The sequence below is a fragment of the Engystomops pustulosus genome, chromosome 1 (assembly GCF_040894005.1).
Source record: "Engystomops pustulosus chromosome 1, aEngPut4.maternal, whole genome shotgun sequence".
NCBI lineage: Eukaryota > Metazoa > Chordata > Amphibia > Anura > Leptodactylidae > Engystomops > Engystomops pustulosus.
In genome coordinates this window covers 222,584,455-222,598,043 of record NC_092411.1, presented here as the reverse complement: position 1 = coordinate 222,598,043, position 13,589 = coordinate 222,584,455, and the positions used below count along the sequence as shown (strand labels likewise).

The window sequence follows — 13,589 nt, the reverse complement described above, 5'->3', positions numbered from 1 at the left end:
CTTGCATTGCAACAAACCATATGATGGTCAATAACTTAGTTGGCTCTCATATTGTTGACCTCTGCCACCAAATCAAGAAGAAAGTAGAAGTCATACCTTGTCATAAGTAGCATATCATATCATTGTCATATCATTGTCCTAACTACAAAATAGTTGAGTATCTGAAGACTTGCAGTCATACAATATGCCTAATGTTTTCATAGTAGATGAAGGCTGTCTTTTACTACCAGTAAAAGAATACATATAGGCCTTCAAAGTATACATATAGTATAACATTTGTATGACTCAATGACCTATTTGTATCTCAATGACAGAATAAGGCTCTATTCACACTATGGGGGACATTTATCATAGCCGGCACTCCATGTTGCCCACCCTCTTGCTGATACACTGCTGGGCAATTTCATGCCAGCACACTCTGCCCCTATCCGCTCCCCCTCCACGCACAAATGGCACAAATGACAATTTTTTGCTTTGCGCAAAGAAATTAAACTTCTTTCAGTACCACTACCCCAGTTTAGGGCATTGAAGCACTGATAAATCTCCCCCTATGCTTTTGTTTTACAATGGAAGATATTGGGTGGCATATCTGTGTTTATGGCATACTTCAGGGATATATATCCCTCTAAACATGGGTAGTTGTTTACACTTTTTAAATGTCTTATTATGTCTCACTTAAATAATAATAATTGTAGAGGTCCATGAACATGATTGGGAATCATTATTGTCTGCTTAGGGTGAGCTGTAGGGGAACATGGTCCTACTCCCCCTTTTATAAAATAATTGGCTGTTAATTCAAGTCTATAGTACTTGACAGTCTTTGGTAGTTCCATTAATGTAAATATATTTGCAGTGGACATTTGGGACTATACATCCATTGTACTAAGTGGGTTGTGAATTCCTATTTCTTATGACAGGTTTGTGTCCCACTGACAGGACCTCATCAAACAGACAGGTCCCTCTGACAGGCCTTTAAAGGGAATCTACCATCGAGATCAAGGATTGTAAACCAAACACACTTATATGCTGGTGTATGCTTCCTCTGGTAGGGTCTGCTCTTCTTTTATCTTCTTATGCTCTTGTTTTTACAAAAAAAACTTAAATTTTTATTCAACTGATCCTGAGGGGCTCCAGGTTCCATTAACATGTGTGGAGCCAATCATTAACATAATTTTAAAAACCTTTTTTGGAAAAACAAGGTCATAAGAATCTAGAATAAGAGCAGATCCTACCAGAGGAAACCTACACCAGCATGTAAGTGTGCTTGGTTTACAATCCTCCATCCTGGCGGTAGATGTCCTTTAGATTCCCATTTAGAATGCATGTATTACCAATTTCTATTGGTAGAATGTGAGTGTAAGATAGTCTCTTCTGGAAACAGAGAACAGATGTATTTCAGTTGCTCAGTCGCTTTCTTTTAAGACATTATAAGATCGAAGGGCATACAGGTTATTAATTTTCTGTTTCGTTGACATATCTTTGATATTCATTCCTACTCTAGTAACAGGAATATAACAGGAATATATTAGTCCTTGGGTTGTCACCTTCTGTTACATTGTTACAAATGCTACTGAGTTGGCTCCTGGAAAGCTTAGTAGTACTTCACTATATTACAGCTCCCAGCAGTTTTATTAACGGATGTTCCAACAATATAAGACATTACAAAGTTAGTTTTTAGTTAGTTTTTAGTTATTTAAAGATGGGTCTATAACGTTTACTATTCAGTGCAACATTTTATCAGGACACACATAACACAGGTAAGAAATCTACATCCGGACATTATCATGCCACTTGCCTAATGTTATGTTTGGCCGTACTTATGTTGTTTGTTGGACTTGGATTGTGATGTAAATTGTATTGCAACAAGAGGTGTTCCAGCTTTTGAGAGTCTTTTTGTTGTGATACTACCTGTTGGGTTCTCCTATACTATGTGTTATCACTGACTCTTCCTGAACTCTGTGCAGGAATTTCTTTTAATTTCCCAGTACATGATAGGGAATAATAAATAAACCATCACTACGAAGAACAAGCTTTGTACGTGGAAAAATAAAAAAAGTTATAGGTTTTTGAAGGTGGGGAATGAAAAATGGAAACACATAAGCAAAAAAGGGCCAAGTCGTTAAGGGGACAATGTCACCAGACGATTGCCAATCCGCACCGCATTTAGCAGAGGATTTTGGCACACGCAATCAGATTTTGCGGCACATATCGGGGTGCGGGATCCGACTGATTCGGACTAACAGTGGGATTTAACTTTGAAATTGATATACTTTACTGCAGCCACACGGACACTTACATGTTGTTTGTTGGACTTGGATTGTGATGTAAATTGTATTGCAAGGTAACAAGAGGTGTTCCAGCTTTTGAGAGTCTTTTTGTTGTGATACTACCTGTTGGGTTCTCCTATACTATGTGTTATCACTGACTCTTCCTGAACTCTGTGCAGGTAGTTTACGGTGAACATTGCCTCTGTTGTGAAAGCCAAGATATTTCTCCATGGTTAAGCGGCATAATAGGCCTATCAGGGTCAACTTTCAGTGCTTAAATACATGAGCTTACCTCACACAATCGCTCACTTGTCTGAATCAAAGGCAGTCATAGTAAAAGTAATATATCACATTATCCCACTGCAGGTCCAGAGGGGACATTGCGTGACACATGGGTTCCAAACACCTTAGAGAGTCTTTGTGTTCTGCACTATCACTAGGTATAGTGTTATAATTGGGCTTGCACAAGTCCTTTAACCCTTTAACAACCTGTAAACTACTACTGCTGCTAGCACCAATCTCCTTGACTGCCGCCTTATTGGCTTTGATTGTTGCTCCCCGTGACATCATAGGGGAGCGACAGTCAGTTGTCATGAAACTCTGAGGTCCTTATAAGACTCCGGGACCTGTCTTTGCTGCAGATCTGTAACAGTGTGCCAGTAGCACAGTATCGCTGTATATGGCAGTAGCAATCAGTAGCACCATTTTATTCATATACTTTAACCCTAGGGGGTCTAAAGTATAGTAAAAAAATGTTTGTTTTTTTTAAAATAATGAGAACTGAGAAATAAACATTAAAATCTTGTTAGGTATCACCGTATTACAAAAGTTTCCAATCTATCTAACTGTAAAGACAATTATTCACAGTTTTCAAAATGTCCCCAAAATGGCAGCAATAAAAAGAGCTCATCTCACAAAAAATTACTCCTTACACAGCTCTGTACATGATAAGTATAAAACTTTACTCTGTAAGTATGAAAAAGTCATTGGTGACAGAAAATGGTGAAACTAAGGATTTTTTTTCATACAGAATACGCAATAAAACCTGTATGAATTTGGAATATTTGAGATTATATTTACATAATAATAAAGGAGACTTATGATTTGGAGCGCAAAAACTGAAAGCAGTAAAAACCGAGCCCAAAAGTAAATGGCACAAATGCATTTTTTAACATAATTTGGAATTTCTTTTAATTTCCCAGTACATGATAGGGAATAATAAATAAACCATCACTACGAAGAACAAGCTTTGTACGTGGAAAAATAAAAAAAGTTATAGGTTTTTGAAGGTGGGGAATGAAAAATGGAAACACATAAGCAAAAAAGGGCCAAGTCGTTAAGGGGACAATGTCACCAGACGATTGCCAATCCGCACCGCATTTAGCAGAGGATTTTGGCACACGCAATCAGATTTTGCGGCACATATCGGGGTGCGGGATCCGACTGATTCGGACTAACAGTGGGATTTAACTTTGAAATTGATATACTTTACTGCAGCCACACGGACACTTACATATAAGAGCCATTAGAAAACTGGTTAATAAAGAGTAAGAATATATGTTACATACCATAGAAAGTTTCCACTGACCTAACCAAAAAATCAGACCCAGCAAACATATTTACAGGGCCTTTAGCATTTCATAAATCACATGAGAGAAATTGAGAATTCATTTTATGAAACAAGAACATGTTCAGGGACATCATTGTCAAGGATAGCTTAATAAAAACATGAATTATCCTTGGAAATGTAGTAATAACGTCACTTAACAACTCTAGCTAGAGGACGGAAAGTAACTTCCATGTCTCTGCATCTCTAGCAGGGACCATCTGGGTGTACAGACTATAAACCTGTTTCTAAATGTAAGCTGTAGAGATGTTTTCTTTCAGCAACCACTCCATGCTAGCCTCGGAAGGAATGTACAATCTGTTGTTATGGAGAAATATTGTAACTATTTGTCACTGGTATTTGTTGTGATATATTACTACGATATGTGTATTGCATAGCATTCAGTGATCCAATGTGTAGTTCAAGTTTTTACATCTGTGAAGCTAGTACTACTAAAAAATGTCTGTATTTATATCTATACTAGTAACATAATAATTCTTGTTTTTCCAAAGCCTTAAAGGGGTTTACCCACGAAAGACAGTCCTAAAATTTTAATCCCCTAGTGATGTTTACACAATAAAGATAATTTTTCCTATACAATTTGACTCAGTTTCATTGCTGTTTTAGCTCCTATCACTCAGTGATGGTCAGTGTGGGTGGGGACTATGTAAGTAGAAACTTAATGATTCCTCTGTGCTATGAGATGCTGTGTGCTGACAATGTACTTAGATTATAAGGGTACAGGTTTATCTACACTGTTATTTAGTTTCTGAACATTCTACTAGTATTTGACACATAGAAAAAGAGAGATGGGATAGATGAGAGATGATGAGATTAATGAGATAGATATAAAACACAGTGACACTCTCAGCTCTGTTAACTCAACTATAACACACACAGAGTCACCTATGCTATATGCCTCCCTCCCAGATAAAGACCTTATCTTGCCTGTAGATTAAGTGTCTGCACAATGCTGCATGCTGACGGGAATAGCCTGTGCCTGAGCTGGTCTTTGAATGCCGTGGGCAGGGGCAGGAGGCAGAAAACATGTGTGCAGACAAGAGCAGCTATTCATGAGAAGAATCCAACCATAGTCTCCTCAGTACAGTGTAGGGAACTGATTTGGCTGTGTGAGAGGCTTTTGACTAGGGTCAGAATTGCCAATTGAGGCCACCAGTAAAGGCGTGTGGAGACTTAAAGCCATAGATGCTCCACTAGGGAATTCTGGGAAGAATGCAGGGGATACAATTATACATTTAATCATTATTGTTTATAATATTGACATATAAATGTAAAAAAACTGGTTTCAAAAGTTGATTTACACTTCATTTCTGTCTTGCTTTTCTACCCTTTCATATCCATCTCCTCCTGATTTGATTGAAATGTCACCATTCTTGCCATTGATACTGTGTTTCCGTGCTGGGACACATGTGAATTTTGTGGCTGTGGACAGCGGCCTTGTTGGTGCACCGTTTACAAGCATTTTTGTTCACTCCTTTCCAGGTGCACTTTACAGACACCAGGAAGGAAAGTAAGGGGGATTAAAACAAAGTTTAATTGTTGGTGGGTTTTGCGGAGATCAATGGGCTGCTTCAGTGATGTAATGTACATGAACACAGATTGTCTATCCTTTATTTTTTCTGTTGTGAGTGGGGCATCATGGCTGACTCCTCAATCTTGATCTGTAACAAGTAGCAATTCTTGGTCAGATATACGTGTCACGTATACGTGACAGATTCTTATCCCCCATGCCATATTGCAATAAATATAATGTCTACCTAATAAAACATACATGTTTATGAAGGATTTGACTTTATCTGTCAGCTATTTGAATCTTTACTCAGTAGGGTAAATAGTATGGTAGGTACGGTAACTGTATAGGCAATGCAAATCATAATGAGTGTTTGCATGCAGTAAGTAATGATTACATGAGACATATTATACCAAAGACCTTTCAAGGTCATTAGGATGAAGGTAAGTATGTTGACCTGGGTGGGATTCGAACCCAGGACCCCAGTGCTGCAAGGCAGTAGTGCGTCTTTATCTTCTGTTCCAAATGGTTGAAGAGGAGCAAATTTTCCAAATGTGCCCCCCCCCCCCCAATCTGTCTACAGGTGACGAAATTGAATGATTTCAGTAACGTGAAGCTGGTAATGGAAGCGGCAGCCCTTCATTTGACACAGCATCTTGTACCTGCCTCAGACCTGCGAGCCTTGTGTCTGTGCATTGTAGGTGGTGCTGGCAGTGAATAGGTTATCACAGCCCGGTGAGGAGAGATCGTGATAGGCAAAGACTGTTACCATAACAACAGCACCTTGGCTTAATCTCTTTGGAGAAATGAATTGCTGCTGGTGGTTTAGAGCAGAGCTTCTCCTCCAGGCACATAAAACCTCGAGTACCCCTTGTGTTTATGCAAAGGCTGCTGCATTTCTAAATGTAACGCTTCATTTCAAGCTCTTATTTAACAGTTTCACAGATCATTTCTCAAAGGCTCTTGTTTTTGTTCTCTGGTTTGTTGTTTAATTTGGCTTAATTAGCAACATAAAAATGATATATATTTATAATAAAGGGATAGCGCTAAATAGGTAGGTATAATAGCTGGACAGTGTATATATAGGTAGGAAGCAAGACATTCAGTAAATAGATATTGATGAGCTATAAATTACAGATGCAATATTTTATTTTAAAGATTTATTTCCATAACCTTATTTGAGAACAGTATGCAACACGAAAATAATCAGAAAGAATAAATATTCTTCAGCAAGCTAAGAATCATCTAAGTCTTACAATTATGTAAAGGACTCTTTAGTCAGGATAAGGCTCCTTTCACACATTAGTTCCGTCAGGTTTCTAGCTAATGGACTCATTGGGGGATTCAACATGGCTTGTCCTAGCACGGATACAGCTGTATATCCTGCACCCGTTCCTGGCGGGACCTGGCGTAGAATTGTCCTGCTACATGTTCAGCCGCCAGATATCCTGGAGGTTGGAACCAAAGAGACAGGGGGGAACAAATCTCCCCCATTAATACATAAAGGGATCCGTCATTGTAATTCGTTTCAGAAATGCTATGTATTGTAGACCCCAATACGAATATGGAATGTACAATACATGCTCCTTCTCACATTCTGCTTACACGGAGTGACTAGTTACTATGGGGTTCAAGGAATCATGATAGAAATGAATATATTAGTTGAATAATATGTGTTTTTGAGCCTCTGCATTGCAATAAAAAGTGAGTGGGAGTAGAGTTACTAATTTCTACCTGGAATATTTTTTAATAATGTGAACCACCTTATTTGGGAAGAATCGTGTTCTTTCCCACAGCACTCTGTGCCCTTTTATGTGACCATGTCTTTTATTTTTCCAATGTCAAAAGAATCTGCCATATATACAGCAAGTTGTGAAAATCATTTTATCTTTCTGTGCAGACCACAGCTGCTCTGGGACATAGATGTGATGTCAGGGCTGTGGATCTGTGCCGTCTTTGATCTGCTGTAAGCAAGAAGCCTCACCTTCCTTAGGTCCCTTAACGCTTGGGTGTAACAGGCCCTGACAAGAGACAGTGTCAGTTGTGCTGATTTTACATGCCTGCGTGGATCAGTTTCAACGCCTGTGATGGCACTCTGGTCTAAGTCAGAATAAGTCTTTGATTTTAGGAAGGGCGAAGGAGTGTCTTGAAAACACTTCAAACATTAAAGAGGTATAACAAAGACGAATGTCATGGATGGGTTTTATATGCACTACTACGCATTTGTATAGTTAGAAGATGCACACCTCCGGCTGATCTATTTATGAAGGTGTTTTTAGGAGGTTTTGGAGGTTTTGTGCTTCGTTGTTTATCATCAAAGTTTTCTTCCAGCAAATGTGTTTAATCCATGTTGATGCCATGGGATCACAGACATGTTAAGGCACATATAATGTAGATGATACGGTGTCTGTTTTTCCCTACTATGATGTTCTTGGACTGACGGGAATGGTAAGGCTTTATACTGAATATGACATTGCACCCAAACACTGTAGCAATTGTCATGGAAATTGTAAATAATGTTAGAAATCTTTAGTACAGATCTTTAAACTGTGTTAAGGTGTTCAAACACAAGGAAATACATTTGAATGCAAACATAATTTGATTCTCTCCAATATTCAAAAAAATATGATATCCAAATTCATTTATATCTACTTTTCTTTTTCTTCCTAGCTTCAAGAAGCTGTGCAGAAGAAATTAGAAGGTGCTCGTTCACCACTTAATGGAGAGCAGCAGAATGGCATCTGTGATGGGAGGTTTTCACCCTCTGCTAAACGGAGAAGGAAAGACATGGCTGGTATGGACACTCATAATATATCAAATATGCCACTGCCTTCCGTGTCACCTCTTGACCAGCTGGACATGAAGCCGCATCTACCTGTTACAAATAATGTAATACATACAGGAGGATTAGAAGACATAAATAAAAATGGTGGCCAGCAGGAAGTAAAGCTAGCCGTAAATGGTTCTAATGCAACTGAACTGGAGGAGAATTTTAATATCCTGAATAAGGAAATGAAGCAAGAACCACTTGATGATGCTTCAGTCATAGACACTTCTGACACTTCCCTCTCTAACCAAAATAAACTTTTCTCTGACATAAATCTGAATGATCAAGAATGGCAGGAATTGATTGATGAGCTTGCTAATACAGTTCCTGAGGATGACATCCAGGACTTATTCAATGAGGACTTTGAGGAAAAGAAGGAGCTAGATTTCTCCAGACCTACAGCCCAAACACCCCTTCCTCAAGAAAGTGCCAGTGTAAAGAGTGATCCATCCCACTCTCCATTCCCTCATGTCTCAATGGGTTCTCCTCAAGTTCGACCATCCTCATCAGGTCCTTCTTTTTCTAATGTATCATCTGTTTCCAGCATACCTTCAGTCTCCAGTGCCCCATCTACTTTAATGCTTGCTGGATCACCAGCAAGTTGTGTTGTCCAGTCCCCACAGACTCCTAATCCACCTCACACACCTGGTCAGACCTCAACAAGACCTGGTAATGGATATGTTATGACTCCAACTTCTAGTTCCGGAAGTGGGACTGTGAATCTCCCAAGTGCTGACTTGTCTCCAGCTGAGCAGCTCAAGCAAATGGCAGCTCAACAACAGCAACGTGCAAAACTCATACAAAAACAGCAACACCCACAGCAGCAACCACCACAGCAACAACCACATACAAACCAGCCTTCCAGTTGGTCGCCTGTGGGACCACCCTCTAGCCCATATGGTGGAGCCTTTGGTACTGAAAAGCCAAATAGTCCAATGATGTATCCCCAAACTTTCAACAACCAAAATTCTATTGTACCTCCGATGGCAAATAATCCCCCGAAAACCACAATGAACAACTACCTCCCTCAAAGCCACATGAACATGATAAACCAGCAGCCCAGCAATTTAAATTCCAACTCTATCAGCAAAACCCCCAACATGCTCAACTATGGTAATACAAAACCTCTTTCACACTATAATGCGGATATGAGTCAAAGAATGACGCCCCCCATTGCCAACCAAAATAAAAATGCCATGTTACCGTACATGCAACAACAGCAGCAACCACCAATGCCGCCTCAGATGAGCCATTTGAGCGAGGAGCAGAAACGGCTTCTTTTAATGAAGCAGAAGGGACTTATGAATCAGCAGATGGCTTATGGATCTCTTCCGGGTCACAGTCAGGTAGGCTCATTATATGTGTATCCAGTATAGTGATATATCTCACTATTATGAGCTGTATGGGCAGTTTACCACCAAAATATTTCTGGAGGCAATCTGACCAGTAGAGGGTTGCCTTTACATAGTAGTTTGCTGATTTCTCCTTGAAGACACTAGATCATGTCTAAAATATATACCGTAGTCAGTATGAAACTGGTGCATGAAACACAGGAATATATGAAAAGGATCCCTGCTGCTTGTTATTGATAGGGAGCCTGGATCTTCGAAGGCGTAGTTCTGCGCATAGCATATACTAATTGCAGTACATGTACATCTGGAGACACAGAAGTATCCAGAGACTTTTAACATTCTCCAGAAAAGAAAATCTCAATCAGATCTGCACTAGACTTTCTTTTTTTGTGACTTGTCGGGTCGTCTTCTATTCATGGGTCCTGGGTAGGAAATCCCATTTCTTTCCCTGCTATGTATCCAGTAGATAATGAGAGAGGACAGAGATAGGGAACATGATATTGTTTCTTATCAGATAGACAGTGATTGCGAGTAACCCCAGGTCACATAGGAGGTTGCCAGCAATTTATCTTCTTTAAAACTTGAGACCAGCACGGATTCACCTAAGTGGAAACAATGTGGTAAAAAAAATACATATTTGCCTCAAAGCTATCCTTTACTCGCCTCAGAAATAATAAAGGGCCTATTACTTTCACTCATGACTAGTCCAATTGTACTTAAATTATATGCATATATATTTAGTGACCGAAAGCCCATTATGGACCCAAATATATAGAAAACATAGTGCAGTGTTTTAAATAAACACTCCATTCAAAGCTAATTCTTTAAATAATTTATGATGCAGGGCCTGAAGGGTGGATCATGACTCAGTTTCATTGTATTCCTAGAACCTTACTAGAATCTAGAGTCATGCCCCTCCCTTCTGGTCCTGCACAAGGTATAATTTAATGAATCAGCTATGACTGGAGTGTTCCTTTAATAGGGTTGACCACTCTTTTACATAAGTTGGCCATGTGCCTTTAGGCCTAGCTTCTGTGCCCTAAACCTCCAGATACATCAAGAGACATCTGCCGGCCAGGCCAGTATATATCTACGCCTGGTCCTACCTGGTGTAGAAATATTATATAATATTAATTAATTTTAATTTATTAATTAATTTATTTTCGAATGACACTACACAAAGTAAGGTTAGCTTGACTCTAAGAAGGCATCATGCACATCACAGTGCAGGCACTTGGCATAATGCACATCACAGGGCAGGCACTTGGCATCATGCACATCACAGTGCAGGCACTTGGCATCATGCGCATCACAGTGCAGGCACTTGGCATCGTGCACATCACAGTGCAGGCACTTGGCATCATGCACATCACAGTGCAGGCACTTGGCATCATGCACATCACAGTGCAGGCACTTGGCATCATGCACATCACAGTGCAGGCACTTGGCATCGTGCACATCACAGTGCAGGCACTTGGCATCATGCACATCACAGTGCAGACGCTTGGCATCAGGCATATAATAGTGCAGGCACTTGGCATCATACACATCACAGTGCAGGCACTTGGCATCATGCACATCACAGTACAGGCACTTGGCATCATACACTAAACAGTGCAGGCACTTGGCATCATGCATATCACAGTCCAGGCACTTGGCATCATGCACATCACAGTGCAGGCGCTTGGCATCAGGCATATAACAGTGCAGGCACTTGGCATCATGCACATCACAGTGCAGGCACTTGGCATCGTGCACATCACAGTGCAGGCACTTGGCATCATGCACATCACAGTGCAGGCGCTTGGCATCAGGCATATAACAGTGCAGGCACTTGGCATCATGCACATCACAGTGCAGGCACTTGGCATCATGCACATCACAGTGCAGGCACTTGGCATCATGCACATCATAGTGCAGGCACTTGCCATCATGCACATCACAGTGCAGGCACTTGGCATCATGCACATCACAGTTTGGGCTTGCCCGATCGCAGATGTATTTCCATTGAAACAATGCAAAACACTTGATGCTTCTTCCTGATTGCAATCGTTTCAGTAGAAAAGCATTCTGGGTCAGCCTCCTCCCAGATTCAGGATGCTTTTCTACTGAAACTATTGCGATCAGGAACAAGCATCACAGCCTATGAATCAGCAGGATGGAGGGGCACTGGTAATACCCCTAGGAGCCTTTCAGACTTAATTTTAAAAGTTGATTTTAGAAGGAAGGAGGCCATGGATAACAAAGATTACCAGTCACACTGCCTGGGTCTATGAGTAAGCAGAGCTCTGAAAACTATACTTCCCATATAGATCTCAGAGCAAAATCTACAATGTTGTATACTACAATCATAGTAAATGTGGTTTCACTCCCTGCAAAACAGGCAAATATAGTTTATGCTGCACAGAAATAGCAGAATATCTACTATTTATGATCACAGCCTTAGACTTTCTAAAAAGAATAATGTCCTGTAATCCTACTTAACCAGCCCATTACAAATTCATCTTAAAAAATGGGTTAATCAAGCTTGAAAAGGCCAACATTTCCTAAAGAAATTACTGTGTGCATTGCAGACCGCTCGGCATAGCCTCTATAGCTCAGATGTATAGCATTTTATTGGCTGATTGGGTTGTATATAAACATCCCGGGGAGAAGGTCAGGTGCGAGTGACCCTCCCATTAACATGTCAATGAGGAGAGCTGGTGCTTTGAGTTTACAGCTCCTAGATGTGTGATGAGCCTCATTAATTACATTTAGGAAGGAAAGCACACAGCTCCAATAGAAAAGCAGGGGGGGGGAGTCTTTTTTTCCTGTGAATATGAATAATTGGATGTTAAATTGGTGGTATATCTGAGCAGGAAAAATAGCCAGTTCGGTAAACACAAAGTCCAGGGATAACAAAGGCAGGAGAGACCCCTTTCAGGAAGCCTAAAGAGATCCTGACCGCTTCAGAGCTTTCAGCAATCCTTTACCTGCTCTCCATCATGTTAAGAGCTTGTGCCTTCTATTTTCTTGCAAACAAAAGGCAAATGTAATTGGAACAAGGAATAGTGTTTCAACAGAAGCACCTTATTCCGCTCACATCTATTACTGTCTTCGGGTAGCACAAGGCATTTTCTGGTCTGCCACATATTAAGTGACCATAGATGGAACTCTTATTAAAGATGAGAAGATGCATGGAGAGAAGTCTGCTCCAAAATTTTTCCCAAAAAAAAAAATTTGAATAAATCTATTATTATGTAGTAACGTCATAGCAGCATTAGATATGTATTTCCATATATTTGGGGGGGAATTTAAGTATGTATAGCATAATTGGTTTGTGATAATGGTGAAGGTTGATCTTTCCTCCGTTGTTTGATTACCATTCTTTTATCAATGAAAATAGATAATAATCATCTTTATTTATATAGCACTATCACATTCCGTAGCACATTACAAATCAGAAATGAAAGGATTATAAAATAGTTTTTATTAATAATTAATAATAAAACACATTAAACACACATTAAACACATTAATGTACACATATATGACAGTAATACTGCATTAATAACAGAAAAGCTTCCGGTGTAAATGCTAAGCGTACCCATACACATGGAGACGGAGGTATCCTTTTTTATGTCTGAGCACAGTTCCCATCCCAAAAAAATAAAGTTTGTAAACCTACCTGGCACCCTGCCTTAAGGAGCATTGTCTCTCAAGGCAGTCTTTCTCTCACATCGTGGCTGCTGGCAAGTCCCTACTCTGGGGGAAGAATAGACATGAGGTGAGAGATACTGCCTTTCATGAATAGCACATGCCCTTGGGAGACCCGGCTACTTCAGGGTGACAGGGAGACTAACAAACTTCATTTTCTGGGGATAGTAACTATTGGGGAGATTTATCAGAAGTGTCTGAGGTAAAACTGTTCTGGTTACCCATGGAAACCAATCATCACCTATAATTTTATAAACAGCTGTTGGAAAATGAAAGTTTTACTCTGGTTGCTGTGAGCAAATATAACAGT

At 40.0% G+C, this 13,589-nt stretch overlaps 1 protein-coding gene across 3 annotated transcripts in view; it reads left to right on the top strand.

The window, feature by feature from the left end:
• MAML3 (mastermind like transcriptional coactivator 3) overlaps positions 1-13,589 on the top strand; it is a 201,127-nt gene that overhangs the window by 129,950 nt on the left and 57,588 nt on the right. For all 3 annotated transcript variants that reach the window (XM_072119437.1, XM_072119436.1, XM_072119438.1), the window contains exon 2: positions 8,075-9,577. In XM_072119437.1, coding sequence (XP_071975538.1) covers positions 8,075-9,577 — 1,503 coding nt within the window. The remainder of the gene's footprint in view (positions 1-8,074; positions 9,578-13,589) is intronic.